The sequence below is a fragment of the Aptenodytes forsteri genome, unplaced genomic scaffold, assembly GCF_000699145.1.
Source record: "Aptenodytes forsteri isolate BGI_AS27 unplaced genomic scaffold, ASM69914v1 Scaffold143, whole genome shotgun sequence".
Taxonomy (NCBI): domain Eukaryota; kingdom Metazoa; phylum Chordata; class Aves; order Sphenisciformes; family Spheniscidae; genus Aptenodytes; species Aptenodytes forsteri.
The window spans coordinates 4979384-5001870 of NW_008794951.1; the positions used below are offsets into that span (position 1 = coordinate 4979384).

Genomic DNA, 22487 nt, shown 5'->3' on the forward strand with positions numbered 1-22487 from the left:
CCGCGGCCCCCCAGCCCTCCTCACTGCTTCACGCTGGGCACGGCTTTATTTTCTGATGGGCCAACTCATATGGGTGTTTAGAAACAAGAACTGTCACTTAAATAAACATGGTGCTATGTAAAAAAAAAAAAACAACAGAGATTAATTTTACGTTCACCTATAATTACAGTGGAAAAGGAGAGCGGGCCTAAGAAATCCCATCTTAAAATAAAATTAAAGCCCGCTTCAATTTTTCATCTAGCCCATTTCTTCTACTAACAGCACACACGCATTTGTACATGTTATTAGATTGACGTTGTAGCATCCTGGACAAATCAAATTAATTCAAATATCTGCAGGTACGAAACGTTGTAGCTGAGAAATGAGCACATAAAGTATATGCAATTTTCCCCTGGCAGTTTATTATGGTATGAAGAAAAAAAACATTCTGTGCAAGAAGCTGACGTTATATTACAAATGTATTGCGAAGTATGACGTGACTATTAAAATATGATTACACAAAGTATGAACATTTTAAGAAGTTTACAGTACAGTGAATCTTTTATAAACAGACTCTTAAATATACATAGGACAATAGTAGCTGACAGAAAAACATCAAAAATTAACTATTAATGTTTATAGACTTTTCCCCTGAAAAAAGTCTCACATTAAAACAGAAATTATGAAAAGCCTTAAAACCAGGAACAAATCACCTGTACACTACAAATATACATGGCAGAGGTGCGCAAACCAGAGCTACGTTTTCGCTGAAGGGTACAGTCGCCAGGGAGGCTTGGCAGCGTCTGCCCAGCGCCTCCTCTCCAGTGTAACCCACTTCAGGCAGCGCAGCGCCTCGCCTGCCTGCGATGCCCAGACACACACGCACACACACGCCTGTCAGCAGCTGTAACATCACAAGCACACACTCGCTGCAGGACAACGGACGACGCGTTGTCAGTGTCGGATCGACCTACTGGAGTGTATCAAGTTGAGAACGTGCCCGGGATCTTGCAAATGGATCTCTGCGGGCAGATCCCTGAATGCACTGGGAGCCCGGGTGGGACCTACATACCAGAATCGGGCAGCAAGGCTGAGCTACGAGGGAAGAATCAGCAGCTCCTTTTATGGATTTTATTTTTTTTTAATGCAACTTTTCAATCTTTCTTCTTGATATGGGAGAACAGATGCCACATCTGATTTCTGCTTAGTCTGGCTGCAATGACACCCCCAGTTCATGTGTTAAGTTATGTCAAAAACATAAGTATTTTATGCTGTAATACACAGTATTACTGAAACTAACAATATTATTTGCATATTTATAACAAGGTATAATGAAATCCCTATAATAAAACCAAGTTATGCTATAGATTTATTTACAAACAGTCCAGCAAAGAAGTATAAATACTTCTACATTTAAGGTTTAGGAAAACATAATTTACAAAATATTCAAATATATACAGTCATCTGAAAAACTGCCAATATTAAACTTCGATGCAGGCAAAGAATTGGCTGAGTCTATTCATTCTGTACTGAAAGAGGCAGTGGCTTTCATGGGTTGTCTGTTATGTTCAAAAGCCATACGTATGCTATTTACAATGAGACTGCTGCTCTCCGAGCTAAACATGTCCGGAGCTTTGAGCGTGCTGTCCCAAAATGTCGTCTATCATTGTCAGATTGTTCAACCACTCTTCGTCGTTGCTGCTGCTGTTCTTCATGAGGGAGTCGAGGAAGTCAGTGTCACTGCAGTTTGCAGGCATGATCGAATTGCTGTGCTGGGGCACAAAGTCATATTGCGGCAGCTCGGCAGCGGCGCTCATCCTGTTGAAGGCATCGGGCGGCTGGCCCGTGGAAGGGTAGCTTGGTGGGCCAAGGCCCGAGGCAGGATTGAGCTGGTTAAAACTGGACACTCCTTGTGGCATTGATTTCATAACATTCATAGCTGGCAACGGTGCTCTGGTTAAATTGTGTCTCAAGTTCTGATTACTCATTGAGCTCAAGCTCTGGCCAGACTGCCCCATGCTCAGTTTTTGCATCTGTCTGACCTGGACGCCGGGAGCGATCTGATTTGGCGGCACTACAGCCTGCTGAGAGAACTGCTGACCCGGTGCGCTTGGTCTCACGTTCTGTTTGGAGAAGAGAGTGTTACCGGAGAACTGCTGCATGCTGGTATCCATTTGGCTTTGATTTGGCATTCTTGGCACAGCAGTCGGCGTCCACATCTGGGCAGATGAGTTGGGGTAGACATTAGGGATTCTTGGCATACTCGGCTGCCGCAAGTGTTGCTGAGTTGCAGAGTGATTTGCTAAGGAACCAGAACTGAAGCCTGCCATCGGCATTCCCGGCCGCACAGCAGAGTGGCTATGTACTGTTTGGCACCCCGAGTTCATGCCCAGTGAGTTCTGGCTCGGCCGCAGCGGGATGTTGAAGTCAGAATTAGGCGGAAAAATCCCCTGCTGCTTGCCAGGGTTGTGTGGAATCATCACCATCGTCCCGCTGCTCTGGCTGGCGGTGGCTGGGGCCATGCCAGAGCCCAAGGTGCTCTGGAGCATAGCTGGGTTAGACGGCAGCATGCGGTGGTTGGGCGGAGGAGCTGGCATCACCTGGCTGCAGTCAGCAGGAATGGGCTGCTGCACGGCTGCGTACAGAGAGACACGTTAGCTGGTGAGCGCACGTTCACCCTGGAAACATGGCAGAGCCTTGAAAGGCTGCTGCTCCGTCCTTTTTCATTACATGGGCCTCTCCTCTGTGTTCTTTGTAACAGAGTTATTACTGGAGCAATAAGGAAATGGGTGATCTCATGATATGTGATAAAATGTGAAATGCTTTTATTTCAGGGAGAGAATCATTAAGCGCCCTGTATTTAATCAGACCCCAGGCCCTGGCTCCTCGAGGCTTTTCATAGCACGCCGTTTCCCTCCTTACCTTGAAACTGATTTATCTGCTGAGCCGCAAACAAACTCCTCTGCTCAGATGTTACTCCCAGCATGTTTTGTCTCTGCTTTTCCTGGAAAACAAGGGACATAATAGTCAAGTTGCCGTCTCTTGACAAACAAGAATAGCAGCAGACACTTGAAGTGTAGCCACTGTCATCATTAACAACCTCTCCTGTAACCACACACCCCCCCCCCCGACAAGACTCGGCCCAGACAGTTCATTTCAGACTGGATCTTAACTGCTCCCATGCCCCTTCTTGCGAAGGTGTCCTGACAACAGCCCAGCATTAGGAAGCGCAGCCTTCAGCAGACGCTGTGCAGGCAGCCCAAGGCCCAAGGGGAGCTGGATGAACATGGAGACCCTCGCGTTCACCAGCTTATGAGTGAAGTGCAGCACAGCCGGAGGCTGCGGGAATCCTGGCGTCTCCCCAGTGCCTCTCGTGCTGACTATCTGGACATGTTCTCTGAAGTACCAGATCCGGGGACAAAAGCTGTCCAAAAGTCTATTAGTGAACAGAATCTGTGGCAGCATTGCAGGGACACATTGACAAACAGGTAACGGCTGGTGGCCATTACCCTCTCTGAAGGATGGCTCTGCTCGTGTGTACCATCACCCTTTGTGCTGGTTGCCACTTCTAACCAGAACATAGGAGTGAGCCACAGGAATCCAGGGATCCTTAGCAGGTGCTCCCTGAGCAAGGCATTGCTGGCTTTCTCCAAGTGACCGGATTTGCATCTCCCACCATTTAACCCCAGAATCTGCCACCACACTCGCATCCCTGCTGTGGACAGCAGCTGTGACCCGGGGAACTCTTTGTGGACAGTGGAAACTGAGGCCTGGCTGAACTCCCGCTGTGTTAGAGCAGCACAGATAAGCTTGAAGCCAACTGATGACAAGGAGGCAGAGTTGGTTTTGAAAGGGAGTTTGATCAATGAGCAGGGCAGTACTCGGTTGAGGGTTTTACTGAGCTACTTCTCATCTCATTTCCCATCCAAAGAAATGAGCCTCCTTGACCCAAATCCAGCAGCACACTCAGAAAGCCAGAGGCACATGTTCAATGCTGCCTCACCCAACTCGTCTGTGGGATTCCCCCGTCCCTGCTCCTTCTGCTCCTTCACTCAGCATGTTACAAACCTCGTATTGGGACTTCTGTTGCTAGAGAGACCAGCAAGTCCAGGACAAAATGGAGTCTAACATCTGGTCTGGTAAATCCCCAAGGAACCAGAGAGAAAGGCAAGCATGGAGAACATCTCTCCTGGGGCTGACTCACTCTCCAAGCCTCCCTTCGCTGCATCTTCCCTCCCAACTCTGCGGCTGACCAAGGATGACGGCAATGATACGGAGGTGACTGAATCCTTCCCTTGCATACGAGTGGGCAGATCTGCACTCGGACTTGCTGTGCAGCACTTGGCCCTGGCCTCTCTTGGGCATAACATCCTGGACTCACCACAGCCCTAGTCTGACTCAACCCAGCAATTCCAGGGTCACTCCTTAGTGTTTGCTGACTGGTGATTTCCCCATTCCAGTTAGTCCTGTCCTTCCCAGTGAGGTGGACAGCACAGGAACCCACAGAGGCACTCAGCATCGTACCTGCATCAGCTGTCGTTTCATTATTTGCTGCTTCAGTAAATGGTTCCTCATCGTGTACCCATTCACCGTGGCTGGTGCCGGCACAGAGCCTCCGCTTGGGATGGAGCCCGGCTCCTGAAGTCTGGCAACAATTCCAGCGTTTTGATCCTGCCAAGAAAGATGAAAAAAGAAAATTAATCTCATCAGGGAGATAACAACAGAAGCCCTCATTCTCTCTGTTGATGCCCTCTCTCTGGTCTTTGGCCATCCCAAGGCCAAAACACCTTGTGGATTCACATGGACCCGCATGTGATGGTGAGGACAGCGAGGGGCAGGGGACTGCTCTGATTTCTGAGGATCAGCACAAGAAGGGAAAGAAGCAAAAGGTTAATCCAAAATTCTTTGTGACTAGCCCAAGGCTACAGGACTGATTCACTACCATTACTGAAGTCACACGGCTGCCTGGCTGGCAGAAGGGATGTGAGTAAAGCGTCACATTTCCCACCAGTTCCCCAACTGTTACACTGAAAGACATAAGGAAAGAAAAGTTGCATCGGGGTAGGATTTGGCAACTGGATATAAAGGAGAAGCCTACAGTAAAAGAAAACAGCAAACTAAAGGCAGAAGAGGGGAAAAGGTGTCATTAGACCAGGGCCCTGGAAAGATGGGGGAGATGTGGGCCTGGGATTGAAGTGGTTCTTGTGGGTTCCATGACCGGACAAATGAGGAGAGCTAATTGTGAAAGGAGAGGAGAACATGTGAAAACGCAGGGTCAGGTCATGGCCGGGCACAAATCAGTAATGCAGTGGGCCTGATTCCTGGCTGGTGCGAACTGGCCTCGCTGTAAGTCTTCAATGAAAGATTTGAGTTGACTTTCACCAGCTGAGGACTTGCCTCCAAAGAAAGAGCATTGTGGGGAGAAGAAAAAAAAAATTCACAAGAACACGATGCAGACACAACCCAAAAGGGAAAAAGAATTAAAAAAATACTGAAGTCTAAACATCTTAGGAGCTGGCAGGTAGTCAGGGAAACACAAGAGAAAAATGAGGTAAGAAGTCAAGGCCTCACTGAGGACAAGATTCTTTAAGTGCTGTACCTAGGAACAGCAGTAGCAGTGTATTCCCCTTTCACCATTTTCACATCCAGCTTCTACATTATTTATGATGTTTTGTTATTATTGGCAGGGAGAAGTATGTATATTATATCCAGCATCCTTAGCTGGGCCATGCTTCCTTTGTTTTCAGAATGGAAGCCCACATCCTTTGTTTGAGAATCAATGTTATCAGGAGATAAGCAAGAAGAAAATGGTTGTTGCCTTTTGACATCTGACAATTAGAAGCATGCTCAGATGGAGAAAACAGGATACGAGCCATGTTTCAGAGGGGCCAGAAGAAAGCCTTGGAAGGCATTTGTCACCAGGCAAGCTTCTCAGGCCTGGGGCGACTTTCCACAGCAGCTTCACCATGAGGAATCACCCAACTCCTTCCAAGATATTCTTTGTAAGAGCGATTACCAAGAAGGTCACTGAAATTACTCATTTTTATGGTGCCTCCTTTTGTTGTAGCACTTCGGTCTATTATGCAAAAGCACAATTGATGAAATGTAAATGCCTGCTAGATAATTTACTAAAAGACACAAACCTGCAGCTCATCACTGCTCTCATTATCATTCCTATTCATGGGCAGTCTCATAAGACTAGACTTTATTACTGGTGCTTTGCTTACAATTCTGCTGGACATCTCTCCTCCTCCCCCTTCCCTCCTACCCATTTTACTCCCTCTGTCCCACAGAAAAAGAGGGAGGGGAGGAAAAAGGTAAATATGATTTACTACAGATGTAAATATGAAAGTTCATGTAAAGCTACCACTCTGCTTTCATGTCAGACAGGATTCTGCAGCCATAGTTAAGCTTTGAATAATGCAGATTGCCTCTAGGGGAATATTTGAAAGTGCAGGGATTCAGTTTGTGTACTCTGCACATGAAAGACACTGAAATGTTCATACCACCAAAATCCCTGCCATCTATCCAATTTCCTCCAAACTTGTCTTGTTGCGTGCAGAGGGTCTGTGCTTACTGAAGCAAATGAGTTTAGTGCAAGGACAATCATTCTGATGTCTCGCTCAGGGCTATTGCATTAACAAGTCATAACATTAAAGTCTCTTTTCCTAATCATGTCCACCTCATTCTAATTTCTCCTAAGCATCATCAAGAAAATAATGTTGATTTTTCCATATTATTAATGGTAAAGAAGTGTAAATCACATTACTAATTGCGGCTCTTGTGCTGTGGCAGTACAACAGCTTAATTATATGGGACTTTCTGCAGGCACCCTATAGCAATAATGACAATCAGCGCAGTTCATTTGCAAATACACAGAATGGGTTGCTGAGTTTTTCAGAGCAAAGTTGGATAACACTTAATTAGCCAGTAAAGAAACAATCTATAGATATAAATTTTGCTTTTGGGGAAATTAGGACAAAATAGCATAGATGGGAAGACAAGGAATGAATTCAAAATCTCGCATTCTACAGTTCACATTTAGGTTACGCCAAAAAAGAAAAAAAAAAAGAAAAGGAAAAAGTTCTCTCTTTTCACCACTAGTGGGAACTACTGTATTCCCTTACAATAAAAAATAACCACTTGCATTCTACATTCACATTTAGGTTACGCCAAAAAAGAAAAAAAAAAAGAAAAGGAAAAAGTTCTCTCTTTTCACCACTAGTGGGAACTACTGTATTCCCTTACAATAAAAAATAACCACTTAAACCTCATGACTAAGAATAGCTCTGGAGGTAGTCTAAAGGACACTGCTATCTGTACCAAAGGTTAATGAACTTTAAACATTTTTCCTTTTCATCACTCCCCAAGAAAAATCGCTTTCCTTCCCATAGTAAGGCCAAGCCAAACAAGCCATAATCTTAACTTGTCTGTAGTTTGGACTATCCCATTTTAAAATCCAGGAAGACAGCAAGGAGAGGAGGATTCTAACATCGAAGTCGGGAACGATGGAAGTGGGTGTTCACACCCAAAGGGTCATGCGGCTGAGCCAGCTGTAAGCTACACTGGAGGAATCAGATGGCTACAGGGGATTCTTATTCTTCAGCTTTTACAACAATGTGTTTGCATGTAGGTATCAGGTTTTTTGCCTTTTTTCCCTCCAAAAACTCCTATTAAAACATCAAATGGGCAGAATCCCTAACCGAACGGCACGCCACACAGACCTGGAACTGGAGAGCATGTGTTTGAGAGCATGTGTTTCTGTTGCTAGGCAAACTGTCGCACAGCAGGTCCGGAGCTCCTGCAGCACTCCCAGGGCTTTCCAATGTGGCAATTTCTGTTCAAAAAGGCACTGGGGCTAGCTTCGTGGTTTTGACTTAGTATCTCTGAACCTGACTTAGAATCAGGTTCCAGATTTGCAGAAACACGCGCTGTTTGTGTCCGTATTCAGCCACTGACTGTAATTGTAAAAGCTGCCGCCCAGCCCAGTGAAACCAGTCCCTCCCAGCCGGTGCACAATGGCAGGCTGCTCAGGCTGGGCAAACGCATCCGCAGACTACTGCGTCCAACTGTACTGAGCGTGGGGCTGGTCCCACAAAACATTCGGGCACGCACTTAATGCAAAGTGTGCAAACAGTCCCACTGAGACCTACCACGTATATTTATGAATCTACATCCTTCTAAAAATCCACTGACGAGCTCGACCTGCCCAGCCCCATCATCTGATTACATACGAGATGCACAACTGCAGTAAATAAGCGTGGAGATGAATTGTTCTGTGTGAACGCGGTTGATAAACTCCAGTCCTCAGCACTTAGTTATATATCCAGTAATCACTTTGTGGCTTCACTTAAGCGAGAATGAAGAAATTTATGGCCCCTAATTCCTCTGAATCCTCATTAACAAACAGTCCAAAAAGAATTTAAAAGCAAGGCTTTCTGAGGATCTGAGCTAGAGCTTTAATCGCTTTTTGGCAAATATGTAAAAATCCCTCTAATCTTTAATAAAGAGCATTCATTGTTTTTTAGGACTATGTGAAAACACTAAACTCATTTATCATTATTAAACTTTCCCATCTGCTCTTACGGTGTAACTCCAAAGAATATAACAAAGAAATGTACATGTTAAATTGTATTGACTTAAGCCCACAGCTATTGGAGATGTACGATTTATTTCAGTGAGGGCATGAAGGGGACTGCAGGCTGCTAGACAGAGTCATTTGTCCAATGCTGAAAAGACAGTTATCTGCACCAAAATGGCTCTTGGAAAGGCACATTTGCTTTATAAGAAATAAGCTGCCAGGTGAGACCATTCAGCATTATGTTACAGACCCAGACAATAAAACTAAGCCATGAATTTCAATAGTTAACAGATGGACTAATTAGAGACTGAATTCTTTGTGTTTCTAGCAGATAACCAGGTCACAGCAAGGTTACTGAGAGAGAGAGACAGGCAGCTTTGCAAATTTCAGTAGATATTTGCAGTCGGGGAAGAACTGCACTTCCTAACTGAAAGCGTTAGCAGCAGTGGAAGAACGGAAACGTGTCTAATTAAAAATGCATATAGTACCTGCATTTTAAAAGTTTCTTCCATTTCAAAAGGCACTGATCATTTGAGAAATATTCCCTCCACTTTCAGTGGGGCATCCAGCTGAACCCAGTAATTACAGAGCTTAAAACAGAAGGGTTGTTGAGATGAGCCACAGCACCCCAGCATAAAAGGAAAAGACCAAAGGAAATGGGTCGCTCAGGGTAGATGTTTGCTGTAAATACGAGAAAGGGACAAGCTGTTTTTTCCACCAGTTTTTTTTTTTGTAACCAAAGATAACTTACTTTGAAGTATTTACCGAGAAATCACACAGTTTAAAAAAAAAAAAAAAAGATAGGAAGAACATGGCTACAGGACTTGACAGGAGCCTGTGCCACTGATCCGCTCCGAGGCCCTGGCTGCTCGGCCGGGGACTCTAGGTGGATCCGTATTCACAGCAGGTACAGCTGTTCTCTAGGGGTGGGGTGAAGTTTCATTAACCGAGTTTTGTTCTGTATTTTAAGAACATCTGTTATGTATGGGGAGTTCTGTACTTGACTGACAAAATGCAAATCCTAGTTTCAAACTAATGCCTCGGCATCTCCCTGTGCTCCCGCCTGCCTGCCGGTGCATGGTCTCCTGTCTAGTCGGTGCGCTGCATCTCCTTGGTGGGGCTTTCATGCCTGGGCAGCGCTTTGCTGTAAAGTCCAGGACTAAGACTCCTAGGCACAACAACTCTAAAAATACTACAACCTAAGCAATTAAAACACTAATAATATTAAAGTTGCCCCACCCCAGGAATTTCATGGTTGTAAGAGTTTCATGTTTAGATCTACAGAGAAGCCACACATAGACTCCCAGTGTCTAGTAACCTTGTGTAGCCCCGTAGAAAACCTTGATGCCACCTTTACAAAGGAGGATCATTGCCTCCACAGCTGTTAATCCAAGTAGATACTAAGATGGTGAATCTGTTTGGCCAATGCATACAAACAAAGCAAACAAAATCCAGGGTCATGGTTTGGCAGAATGATCGTGTCAGCCCACTCGAGTGTGAGGTCTGTGAGATGCCGTGATCATTTGCTTCACGCAGAAGTCAGGGGTTATGTATGCTTCTTGCCTCTGCTTCTTGCCTTCAACAAAACTCTCCGTTTGCTCTTTGGAAGTTTTCTTTTTTCTCTCCTCTATTCTGCTCACAATTCAGAGATGCTCTTCAAGATAAAACAGCCTTTCAGTTCAGAAACGCTCCAAAGCCTTTTGTTTGTTTGCGTGTTTGTTTTAACACAATGTATGAACATTGATAAAACAAACTGTGCAGCTCAGTGGATCTTTTTTTTACCCATCTTTCACCCATTTACTTGATATACAAGCATGTGGAATACTACCAGGCTCAAGTTTCTAAGCTTATCTTGGGGGCTGTCAGTCAGGAAAAGGCTTTGTTTGAAGACTGTAACTGATCCACGGGTATACGGTTTTGTTTAAAAAAAAAGTTCTTTTAAGTTTTTCTTTCTTTTCATACGGCACAAGCATGCGCAGCTTCCTTCAAAGGTAGTCCTCCTTCTTTGCTAGGAGCAATGACAAGATCACCACACCTGGCTAGCAATTGTATCAGGATCTCCTCCCTTCAAGCAAAGCAGATGAAACACTGATTTTCCTATAGCTGCTCTTATACCACATGCTGTTCAAAACAAAACGAAACCCCATCAAAGTATCTAAAAATGCACCCAGAATTTTAATAAGATGGAAACTGAGTCCACTTCCCCTCTTAAAAAAAATTAATTGAATTACTTAAAGTTTTTGTGCAAAGACTCTACCAATATTTTCAGAGCTGGTTTCATCCATCAAAACATGCCGTTGACGAGCAGCAGCAATCAGAGCAAGAGCAACAGAAAGACAGAAAATTCAGAGTGAATTATTGCAACAGTGATTTTTCTCTTAGATGAAAATGCATCCTTTAGTAGGCAAGTTGAAATCAAGCTGTGATGCTGTTACCAGCACCATGTTGTTAGAAAGAACATGGGAAATGGCTTAGGAAGCAGCCAAGAGCCTGAGGCACAACACGGATGGGAGAGCTGGCGTATCACAGACACACACAACCTCCCAGGGACTGCGGTGCTTGTAAGGAGGCATGATCAAGACTCCAGCAACAGCAGCTCCCCTGCAAATAGATCCTTTGGCCCAGACGAACTCCCAGGCCATGGGTGAAGGCAGCCCAGAGAACAGCTTTGCTCCACCAGCCTGAGTGAAAGGCAAACCGTTCAGGAGGACTAGAGACCCACGGAGGCTCTGCCAGACCCCTGATGGCAATGGGACCTGGGTACCGGCAGTGTTAACACACCTTTCCTCCACCTGAGTGCAACGCTCGAGGGCTGGACTCATCCCCACCAGTCTTTGTACCACCATACTTTAACATAAACTGTATCTCTTACAGTTTTTATGTGTATACACCCAAAGATGCAGAGATGGGTGTTTTGTACCTGTCCATACAACATATAGTCAAGATCCAAAATTGAATTCTCTGCAAAGAACAAAATATTTATATTTGGCTTGTACAGCTATCATGATTCTCCAACCCTTGACACCACGCTCTCGTTCCCATGGAGGGCAGCTTGCCTATAAATTCAATGAGATAATCTAAAACTGTATTTATCTCACCCAATTTCGGCTGGTAGTCCTTCTGCCTGTCTCTACAAGGTTGCGCTAGCTGTGATGACAAACTACAACATCTCGTATCTATAAAGTGGTTTGACTCAAGTAATCCTTGTGTTATGTCAAGGCATGCTCTCAGAGGTGTCGATGAGATTCAAAAGGAGCCGGGGTTAGCTCAACACGCGTCAGAAGCTGCTACAGGGAAATGCAATGACTGGCTGGTGAATTTATGTATTAGGGAGAGCAGAAAAAAATCTGATCCAAAAAAAGTGAAGATTTCACTCTAACGAAGTGAAAGTCAGGGAATCTGGAGCTAATGGGAGAAATCAGCTCTCTACCTGCCCATTCCTGAAAAGCTCTGCGACCTGCAGCGAGGTGGTCTGGATCACAGAGATTTGCAAATCCCTTGATTTCTCTAAGTTAATGTTTCCATGAATTTCTTTTTCCTTTTCATGCAAAGGTTCAATTTGCAGAGGCAGATGCCCAAGTCTTGTTAACTTTCAATAGCAGTTGGCTGCCTAACCGCTTCTGAGAAGACCTTTGCATGAAAACCTGCCCACATGCAAAACCCAACAGTATATACTCCTGATTTCTCATGTAAGTGCACAAACAAAGCACGCTCTGGCACAAAGTATCACATCACTTTTTCAGTATTAAACTTCTCACAAGCTTACCCTTTCCTAACAGATGAAACTATTCAAACACCTAAAATGGTTGTATCAGATCGTCTACCCAATCAGGTGCCAAAAATCACCACCGCAACTTACAAAACAAAATGCAGTGATAAATACTATGCTAAAATAATGGATACAAAGTAGGCTGTGACTAGGTAGTCCTCATGATCAAATTTTTAAAACCAAGATAGTGACATGTTAATAAAGAAAAATGTATTAAGGTGACCTTGAGTATGGGGAACGAGGAGCGATTCCATTATTTTTTTAAATGGAAATTATTATTAAAACACCCGAAGCTGAACTGCTGTAACCAAGTCAACTCAATCTCCCCTTAAAAATTCCTTTTTTCCCCTTCCATTCAGATTGTATTTACAAACTGTAGATGTCTCATTTTTTTCTTGTGTCATTTCATTATTACAGAGTTGAGATCACTAGCCATCTGCAGCTTCATTTCATCAAGCTCTGATTTGTCCTTGGAGCAAGGTCATCTGGGACAAGAACATAAAATGCTGCTTTCCTCAACTGACAGTTCTTTATGCCTTCCTGTAAATATTCCCCACTAATTTTAAGTAATTTTACCACTTCATACTCCCCCTCACACACACTGAAAAGGCTGATATACACGCATATTAATAAGGATCTTGTCATTTAACCACTGCATGACATATTAGAAGCAATTAATGGTGTTTATTTGCTGATAACATAAGCATTTCGAACTCCAGCTCAAGAATCCTTGGTAGCTTCATGTGACTTGTAGGATATTAGCTATGGGTCAGAAGTTGGGACCCCCCCATTCAGCATTAGCATACGCTTGGAGCGACTCTGTTTTCCATCAAGCAGAAAAAAAATGCAGTCAATGCACAAAAATTACCAGCTGCTATATACCCTATGGTGGGTGAGTGATAATAAAACATTACTAGGTGTATGTGAGTTCATTCATCGAAATCAATAGACCGGTAAGGGAAGATTTTCAGACGCATCACACAACGTTCCAAGCTAAAGCCAAGGAAAACGGAACATGGAATTTCTACTCAGATCAGATTTGACTTGCCATAAATTCTGGAGCATCTTCTCCAAAGCAGAGACTGCTGCTCTGGATTATGGCAAAACCAAACCAAACCAACCAAAAAAAAAAATGCAGGGTAATTTTATTTGAGAGTCTTCATTAGCACAATCATAAAGCAACAGGGAATAACCGAGTGATTGAGAATAATCAGCAGTAGCTCTGGGGGTCAGTCTCCCCCCCGATCTCTGGCTGCAGATGCTGGCAACGGCAGACTGAAGGTCCCAGCTCTCATCTCCAACTCAAGGCGCGTATCTTTTGGCACCTGGAAAATTCACTATTGGGCTGATGTTGTGGATTCTGAGATATGCTCTGCTGTATGCAGCCATCTGGCTCACAAATAACGGTGTGAGAGTTTTTACCTGTGTGCCTTTAATAGCTCCAGTAGTCCTAGACATAAAGATGTGCACATCATAGAGGTCTGTTTGCAAACACACCTGCATGTACGCTGTGCAGATAGGCACGCCAGCCTCCGATGAGTTTACCTGCACAAGCAAGTGTCCCTTTGGACACACAGTGGAGGGTTAGCTCATGAGACTGTGAGCATCCAGTTTGTCAGAAGGAGACGTAGAAAATGGGATCATTGAAGGTGAACTCCCAAGCCACCTCTAAAGGAGATGATCTTGAACGGTGAGTTTGTTTCGTGACTGAGTCACAGGATAAAAGCCGGTCATATGGACTCGGGCTCACATGACCAGGTTCAGTTTCCAGTTCCATTACACATAGTTTCTTCAGGTGACTATGGACAAGTCACTTCATTTCTCCCTCTGTCTCAGCTTCCCCCCAAAAGGAATTAAAGTTAGTCCCTGAGTAGAAGGATGAGGATCAGTTCCCGGGGCAGCGTGGAGGTTAGGTCTTCAGCCTCCTGAAACGCTGCCTCTGCCATGCCCTCGGGTTGTGACCCCAAAGACCTGCAGCAGAACTGCGCTCCACGCTGCTCACCGGCGAGAGGTGGAAGGGCTTTTTCTGCTTCACTCCGCATACGAGATTTTGTCGTGTCCTCCTCTCTGCATCTCTCCTCCAGCTCCGGCCACAGCTGGTTGCATCTCAGAACAGCACTAAACTACACCAACTCGTAATGGTCCCCTAGGGCCTCTATCCTGGCTGCACAGACCAGTGGAGCGCAGCATGTCCCGGCCACACGCCCCGTGATCCCATGACTCACCCCTTACGTGCCAGCAAAAGAAGCAGCTGCAACAACTACAGACATCGCCGCACCTGGAGAATCCCTCGGTGCCCAGCTGGGAGCTGTGTAAAGAGGGCTGCGTGCTAGAAGTCAGCCCTATGTTTTGACAGGTAAGAAAAAGGAGAAGAGTCTGGCTGAGTAGGTATGGGTGAGGATCCTAGGATTTTCTTGCAAGTCCTGCCTGATTTCTTATTGTGAGAGCTTTTACTGCGGTGGGAACAGTCCTGCTTCACTCCACATCCTCTCCTGCATCCCTGGCTTCTGCCTCCTTCCATCCCCATTATATATCCTTCTCTTTCATTTACACGGCAGGAGATAGTTTTCATTCAAAATTCACCCACGATGAAAAAACCATCCAAGTGCCTCCAAACACCATCTTCTCAAGTCAGCCAACGTTTCCCTGAAATTCTGTGGGATTTTGGTCCCTCTGTCACTTAAGATAATAGGAGTCTAGGAAACATGTGCCTTTGAACATTTGGCCAGCCACACTTTTGCCGTAAGGAAAGAGGGAAGCGTATAAAAGAAGCAAGGAGGCTGGAGCTAGTCCACGTTCCCTGCAAGGCAGAGATGTTGCAGAGCACTCGCAAGTGTTTCTTCCGCGGAGACACCGCATGTCAACAGTTAACTTCCCTTTGTTCCCATCCAAATGATTAAGGTTAGAAGCTTGCCTGGTGACATCACCAGAGTTTAAACATGCTGGATATGATCCAGAGAGCCAAAGTTATTGCTGACCCCATGGTTACTGATCCGCTCCGCAAGTAGCTGATGTCTGCTCTCACTTTATGAATTATTTAATGGGTTAAAGATTGGTCAGATCTTCTTTATGCAATGTACAGCTATACAGTGGGCAGGAGGACATAAACATGCATTAACAAGGTTAAAGTCATATACTGTAACTACACTGTCTGTTTTCAGCTTGCAGCTTTATTGACTTAATCATGCCGGCACCGCAGCCAACAAATCATTAAATCCATTCCATTCTTTTGCTGGTTACTAACCACAAAAACAGAGGCAGGCAAACACGGAGCAAATCTCGGAGGGGGTGGGGAGCGGCGGCGGGGTGCGGGGCAGAGGGAGAACAGTGGGATCACTATGGAGCGCCGCGCTGGCCTGTCACTGCCAGCACAAAGACGCCAAATCTGTCTTTACGGACTAAGTGGTTTCATGGTTTAAAGTGACACACTCATTTGTTCCTGTTTTGCAATGATTATAGAAAAGAAGAAGAGGGGGGGAGGAATAAAAAGCAAACTGAGCTTCTTCATACCGTAACAGCGTGCGTGTGTGTGTGCATCCTCGCAGAGCCACAGATCTCATCTGTAAACAGACCCCAGGGCCAGGGCAGAGGAGATCTGGGCACTCGCTGCACCCCAGGGGTCTCGGGCTCCGCACTGCACTCCCTGCTAATCTGCAGTGAAATGCAGGCATAATTAAGAGTTCAGCTTGAAAGAAAAAAGACATGGAGCATTAAATCAGTCCTCCTATTGCCCTCCAGGAGCAACTCTGACCACCGCGAGCAATGGGAGAAGTCCTCATTTTCAGACCGAAGTAACAACTTCACTTTCAGACAAAGGCTTTAATTTTTGATCTGGCACTTACTGTAACTTTTCATACCCATGTCCAGGACCGCCTCAGAAGCTCCCTGATTGTCAGCAGTGCAGAGAACGCAGGTGCTCACTGCAGTCAGCAGATTGCCAAAATACTGTTTCTACGTGGTTAGTTCAAGACAACCAGATTTGAAAATGGAGCTGTCAGCTTATCGGTTTTGAACCTGTAAGATCTTTATTTGTCACTGCTGTCGTCCCCATTTGTTTCTTGATGGAAATCATCTTCTCTATCACCATAAAATACAAGTGGCTTGTTCTGCGCTAGGGGAGCATCATGTCAGGACACGGCTCCTCTGTGTTACAAGCAGGCTACGGAGGAAGAATTCAGCATGAACTCTTGGAAACCTTCAGACATCAGGGTATTTTGCTTCTTTTAGAGATGCTAGACACAGCCTATTTGCAAGCTTTCCTCCACTGAGAGAACATGAAATAAGGTCCCCCTTTCTGGAGAAGACTGCTACAGCAGGAGAGATTCCTGGCCCATTTCTACCTATTATGAAAAGAAGGAGTGGCCAACAAGCTCCCTTTTCTTCGCCTTCTGGGTACAGGCTGCTTAGAGCTCCCTGTAAGAATAACCCAGATTTTGGCATCCTACCAGTGCAGGGGCTTGGCAGATACATTTGCACCTTGTCCTGAGATATACCACTGCAACCTTTTTGAACACCGTCATCATTTGGTTTTATAGTTGTTTTCTTTAGACCAAAACAAGCCTTCTTACAGTTTGAATTCTAACCTTGTCTTCTTTTGTTTACTAGTCTCCAGATCCCTATCACCCAGAAACATCTCCTGGCTCCATATATTGCAAATAAACATATCATTATGTGCAGGAGTCAGCCAGAATTCCTCTCGGAAACAGCCACCAGAGAAGAGCCTGTCCCCCAGGCGCTCGCCCGCGGTACTGAGGCAGTGGAACACCATCAAAGGTACTTCTTTCCAGCCACTGCACTGGAAAAACAGACAGAAACAAAAATGCTTTCTGAGGCAGAAGGCAGCTATTTAAGGTACCTATATGACTTTCAACTTCACAGACTTTTGTATATTGGATCACCACAGCTGCTGCTGCTTCCAAAGATGGAGAATAAAGGTACCTCCAGCAGACAAGGGCCAAGCCTAAGCGTGTTGTCCAGGCTTCCCTCACCGCAGACCATCCATCACATCTCGCAGGTGCACATTAGGGTGAGGTGAAATTACCCTCTGAAGATCTTTTCCTCCACTGGCCACAGGAGGAGCCTAAATGATGGGAGCAGGAAGATGAATCCCAACCAGTCACAGAGGAAGGCTCACAATGGAGAGTGCTAAACCCACGTCTCACAAGTCCCAAATCAGTGCTTAACCACGCAACTATCTTGCCTTTTGTCCGGGGTTCAGCAGCCCCAGCTCCACGGCTTGTGCTCAGCAGATCGAGCTCCGCTTTACCCTGCTAACACTACCTCCCACCACTGAATCCCAGCTCCGCAGCGCTCCCCGCCAGCGTGCACCCACCTTTCCATTTGTGTGTGCTCGCACGCCCAAGCCGGCAAAGCGAGGGCTTGTGTGACGGACGTGTCAGCCTGGAGAGCATCTTATCATTGACCTGTGCTTATTGAGAGAACATGGAAATGCAGAGGAGGCTCCACTGCTGCGGTCATTAGCCGACAAGCTGCTTCAAAGGGAAGTGACAGTTGTGGTGGTGTTTTAAGACCGACACACCCAGCCAGGAGTAACACACCAGTTGGGCTATTTATAATCCCTGATTCTAGAGTCTTAAAATAGCACTGCTTTTATTTTTACATTTTTAGGCACACTTGTATATTTAAGCAACTCCATTCACAGGCTCCACATCAAACACATCACAGCCAGTCTCGGAAATGAGCGGCGGCGCTCCATGCCTCCCCGCTGAAAGCAGAGGTGAATTCCCCTCTCCCCATGGCCCCTATCTCCTTGGCCAATGTGATTAGAGTCCGCAGGCGTATTTCCACGTATTTTTACATATAGACTGCTCTTCCAAATGCACAAAGCAAGGGACATGCAGCATCTGCCTGCAAACATCCAAATGCAGCAGAGCGGCAGAGGTGTTTCACGGACTGCAGTACATGGCCACACGTGTGCTGCTCTTACCAACAGACACCACAAAGTCTCTGAAGGAGTTAATGGGTCCTACAATAAAACAATCCTGATTGTTTGTGTTTTTCTTAAAAAACAAAGGTCAATATACAGAAGTAGTCAAACAAACCATGGCTGCACGTCCGAAAGGAGAGCTCCCTACGGCCTCGGCGCAGGTATAGCTATCTGTTCTCTGCTCCCTGTTGCCACAATGTACCTTGGTTGGCAATTCTTAATGACTGGAGCATCCATGTGTTCTTTGTAAAACAATTATAAAATATTCAGGGCAGGAGAAAAAACTCCTTGCACAGTCAAGGCTCCAGCAGACTGCATAGGTGTCAAATGGTAAATCGTTAGGCGTTCTGTTTTAATTGCAGAGTTATTTATACCCTGGAACTTGTTATTAACATAGGAAAAAACAGAACCTATTGTTACCCATAATTAAAGGGACTATTATGGGACTGCAAGAGCACGGATAGCCCCAGCCAGACCACCCCTCCTTTGGCAGCGGCGACTGGCACGGGGGGGAACATTAAACAGAGGCCCCATCTTAAGATACTTCAGCCAAAAGCTTCAGAGGGGTTGGTCCCAACATGTGAACTCCAATTTCTGCGCTGAGCCTCACCCACCAGCACCCCTCCTCCTGCCTCTGGCCACAGACCTGGCATAAAGCAGGGGTGCTTTTGGGAGAGGATACTGCAGGGGTGCAATCCCACCCTTCCCTATCAGCAAATCCTTTCTGACCAAGGGGCACATGGATAGGACACATCCTGGACTTGGCCTGGAGTTGCATAACCATCCTTGTTAAAATTCAGGATTAACAGGTTATATTTTCATTTGCGAGATTGTTATCTGCCCCAAGAAAGGTTTGCGATTTCACCAGCACTAATCAGGACGCCACAATGGATTTCCGGTCCCGGCAATGAGGCTCAAGAGCCTTTGTAGCTTGTGGAGCCGGTTTTAAATCAAATCTAACTGGCAGAGCTATTGTAGGCTGCATGTTGAACAGATTTTAAAAAAAAAAAGTCACTTACATGCTACTGTACCTTATTTCTAAATCCATTTCTTACAGACACAAATCCCTCTGACCACCAAAGCATCTGGTAGCTGTGCTACCTTTCCAGGAACGACACCCTCCATCTCTCCGGTGCCCCTGAGCAAAGATCCCCATCACAGTTTTGCGCCTTGAAAGAAACGTACCAAAAACCTGCACTGGTGACCACCTCAAGTTCTGGTTTGTGCCGTTAAGGGTATCACAAAAAATAAGCAGCAGATATGTCCCGTATAAAGAGATTAGCGTGCCATGACAGCCTGTGCTCCCGAACAATGCGGGGCTGCACGCCCTGCGTCGTACTGTCGGCTCACCGGGGCATTTCACGTTCTAATGCTGTCACCCAGACACGACATCCTGGCAGAGAAGATGCAGTTGGCCTAGGAGGACAGTCAAGTACGAAACTACTGATGCCATAATTATAACTGGGAGGCCAAACAGGCTCCCGAGAGGGACTATCTTTGTGGACAGAGGGGGGAAAAGCTCACTGACGACTGGCTTTACCAGATGAGTAAATTAGACCTGGGTTATAGCCTTCTTGTTCTCCTCCTGCCTCCGCCCCCAAGCGCTGTGTGAGTCAGTGGAACTGGAGGGAAAATATACACTAAATTCTACAAGTGCAGGAATTAAAGAGACATCTACAAAGCTTGCCTCTGGCGCTCGATACCAGCTGCAAAACTGGGTTAGCTTGACATTGCTGCTGGAGGTGAACAGACCCAGGAAGGCTGGCTGAGCAGCAGACAAGCAAAGCCCTTCTCTGCAAACCAGGTGAGCTGAAAGCTGACTGCAGTCTCATTGCTAAGGCATGGAAACACGTTTTTAAATGTTTAAATCTGGGAGTGGAGCGAGAGCAATTAAGAAAACAAACTGTTTCCTGCACAAACATGAGGTTCAGACAGTTTGGGATTATGAGATACATGCAAATCTGCAAGTCTGGTCTGAGCCAGTTTTTGAGGGCTGGAGACCCCTGCACGTTCCCCGCGGTTCAAAAAAAGCTTTTCTATTAATAGTCAGGTCAAGAACATTTCGGTGTCGAGGCTCTTTTACCGGTGCGAGCACCACCAAATCAACCCCAACAGACATTCAAGCTGCCAGGCACCAGTCTGGGAGATCTCTGCAAACGGTATCGCAGCTCCAGAGAGGAAATCTCACATGTCTCGTAAATCCTGCTGCGGGGAGTGCCACATCGCAGGGGGCTCATTCAAAGGCTCTCCTGGTTTGTCCGCTCGGACAGGATGCCAGGACCTGCCAGCGATGACACCCAGCTGCCTCTCCTGAAAGGATGCCACCCGAGACGTCTGCCTGTCCCTGCCCCGTCCCCTGTCCCAGCCTGCCCTTTGCCACAAGCAGCATTCGGAAACCCCTGTACAAACTAACCCAGAAAAAAGTGACAAATTACTAGGTTACGCCGAAGAGTCTTTTTTTCCTTAATACGTTCCTTTCTCTCCCCATTTGCTGCTGGACTTGAGGGAAGGGTATAAAGGCTGATAAAAACGAGTCCAGAAACCCTTGGTACTTCTCCCCAAGTTGGCGAGGTTTCCTTGGGGCTAGAGCTGCGGCTGCCGCCGGGGTCAGCTGGGAGGAGGGAGAGGAGGGCAGGGGAGGGAGAAGGGGAAAAAATGAACAGCTGCAAAGCAATTAAGCCTGCCTCTCTGCCTTACTGTCCAAAGCAGGCAGGCAATCTAATTCAGCCTGGTGCCTCTCTTCCTTCAGCCGTCTGGTGCCTGCCTGGGATTCAGGAAAGGGGCTGTCTGACTGCCCACTTTGTCTCCCGAGCCAAAGGGGCCCTTCCCAGCCACAATTTCCAAAGGAAAGAGATCTTGGCTGGCGGTGTCTCTTCTTTTCTGAGAAAAACATGCGCTGAATGTAGTGGCAGCAGCTTTATAACCCTCTCCTGCCCTTCCTCAGCAAACAACCAAAGTGGAGTTGGAGCAAGAAAATGACCCCGCTGGCTCCTCCGCTCAGCACTTGTCTCCCAGCACAATGAATCAATTAGCGTCCGATCATTATTGTGGTAACTGTATCTTTCACAAGCAAGATTTTATATAGAGATAGAATAGGATGTTTTCTGCTCATTTCCTTCCTGTCATTCCAATCACGAACTACTGTTAAAAATACAATGCATTTAAAGTCTGTAATATTTGCAAGCACGTGTTCCAGTTTCCCAGCTGAATGGCTGGTCTTTTGTTTTCTGCACAGTATAGGTATGGAGGATAAAGGGCAGCCTATAGTGCAACTAGGTTAGAAACTCACACGGGGCATATACAGAAGGTCATCTCATTTTCATGCTCCTAATATCAGGGATTACTTTAATTCCTTATTCTGGCCAACTGTTTCAGTTCATAATCTATGGCGCAGGACTCCTTCCAGCATGTCCAAGGTGGTACTTGTTCTGATATTTCTTCAGAAATTGGCAAAAATCTTTTATTTGGAAAATGTTAGTGCAGCAGGAAAAGCCTTTTAATACCCAGTCAGAAGGAGAAAATAGGCTCTGTTAGGACAGCAGAGTACAATTCAACTTTACTTTCAGTTAAGTTTGACAGTAATCTAGACAGCAGGTAGGTACCCTCCCTCTAGCTTAATCAAGACAGAAATGGGCAAAAATGTGTATTTTAAATGCAGCTAGACAGCATTTCATCTTATGAAAAGCCTCAATACTGTTATCATAAGCAGAAAAAATAAGATATCACAGAGAGAGCGAGATTTTATTATAAAGTATGAAATTTGAGGAAACCTCTGTAAGCTAAAACACAGTAGTTTTATATATTGTGCAAACCGAGAATGGAGGAGCATACCCAAGTCAGGAGTCCCTTTCTAATCTTATTGCACATAGGGTCCCTGATGAAGGTCACAGTTCTTTTTAAAATTAAAATTTATAGACATGTAGATATATGACACCTATGTAGGAAAAAGCTCGGACTCTGGACTGGGCACGAAATGGATTTGTCCGTTTCCCCCTTCACTGCCAGTATTTTATCTTAATAAAAAAAGTTCTTATTAAATGGTTAGTTTTTCTTTTTTTTTTTTTTAAGTAAAAAAAATTTTATAAATGGTTAGTTTTTTTTTTTTTTTTTTTTTTTAAGAGTTCTACCCAGACAGCCTTTTGTCATCCGGAACTAAGGAAACACCTCCGAAGTAATAGCATGTTTCTGTGGCTGGGGGGGGGAGAGGGGGG

General features: G+C 45.6%; 1 protein-coding gene across 1 annotated transcript in view; it reads right to left on the bottom strand.

The window, feature by feature from the left end:
* Positions 1–388: 388 nt before the first annotated feature.
* The window catches only part of MAMLD1 (mastermind like domain containing 1), an 85734-nt gene continuing 63635 nt past the window's right edge, over positions 389–22487 (bottom strand). The window contains exons 3-5 of the mRNA XM_019471042.1: positions 4504–4650; positions 2902–2983; positions 389–2614 (exon numbers count right to left, since the gene is read on the bottom strand). Coding sequence (XP_019326587.1) covers positions 1596–2614; positions 2902–2983; positions 4504–4650 — 1248 coding nt within the window. The 3' untranslated portion in view covers positions 389–1595. The remainder of the gene's footprint in view (positions 2615–2901; positions 2984–4503; positions 4651–22487) is intronic.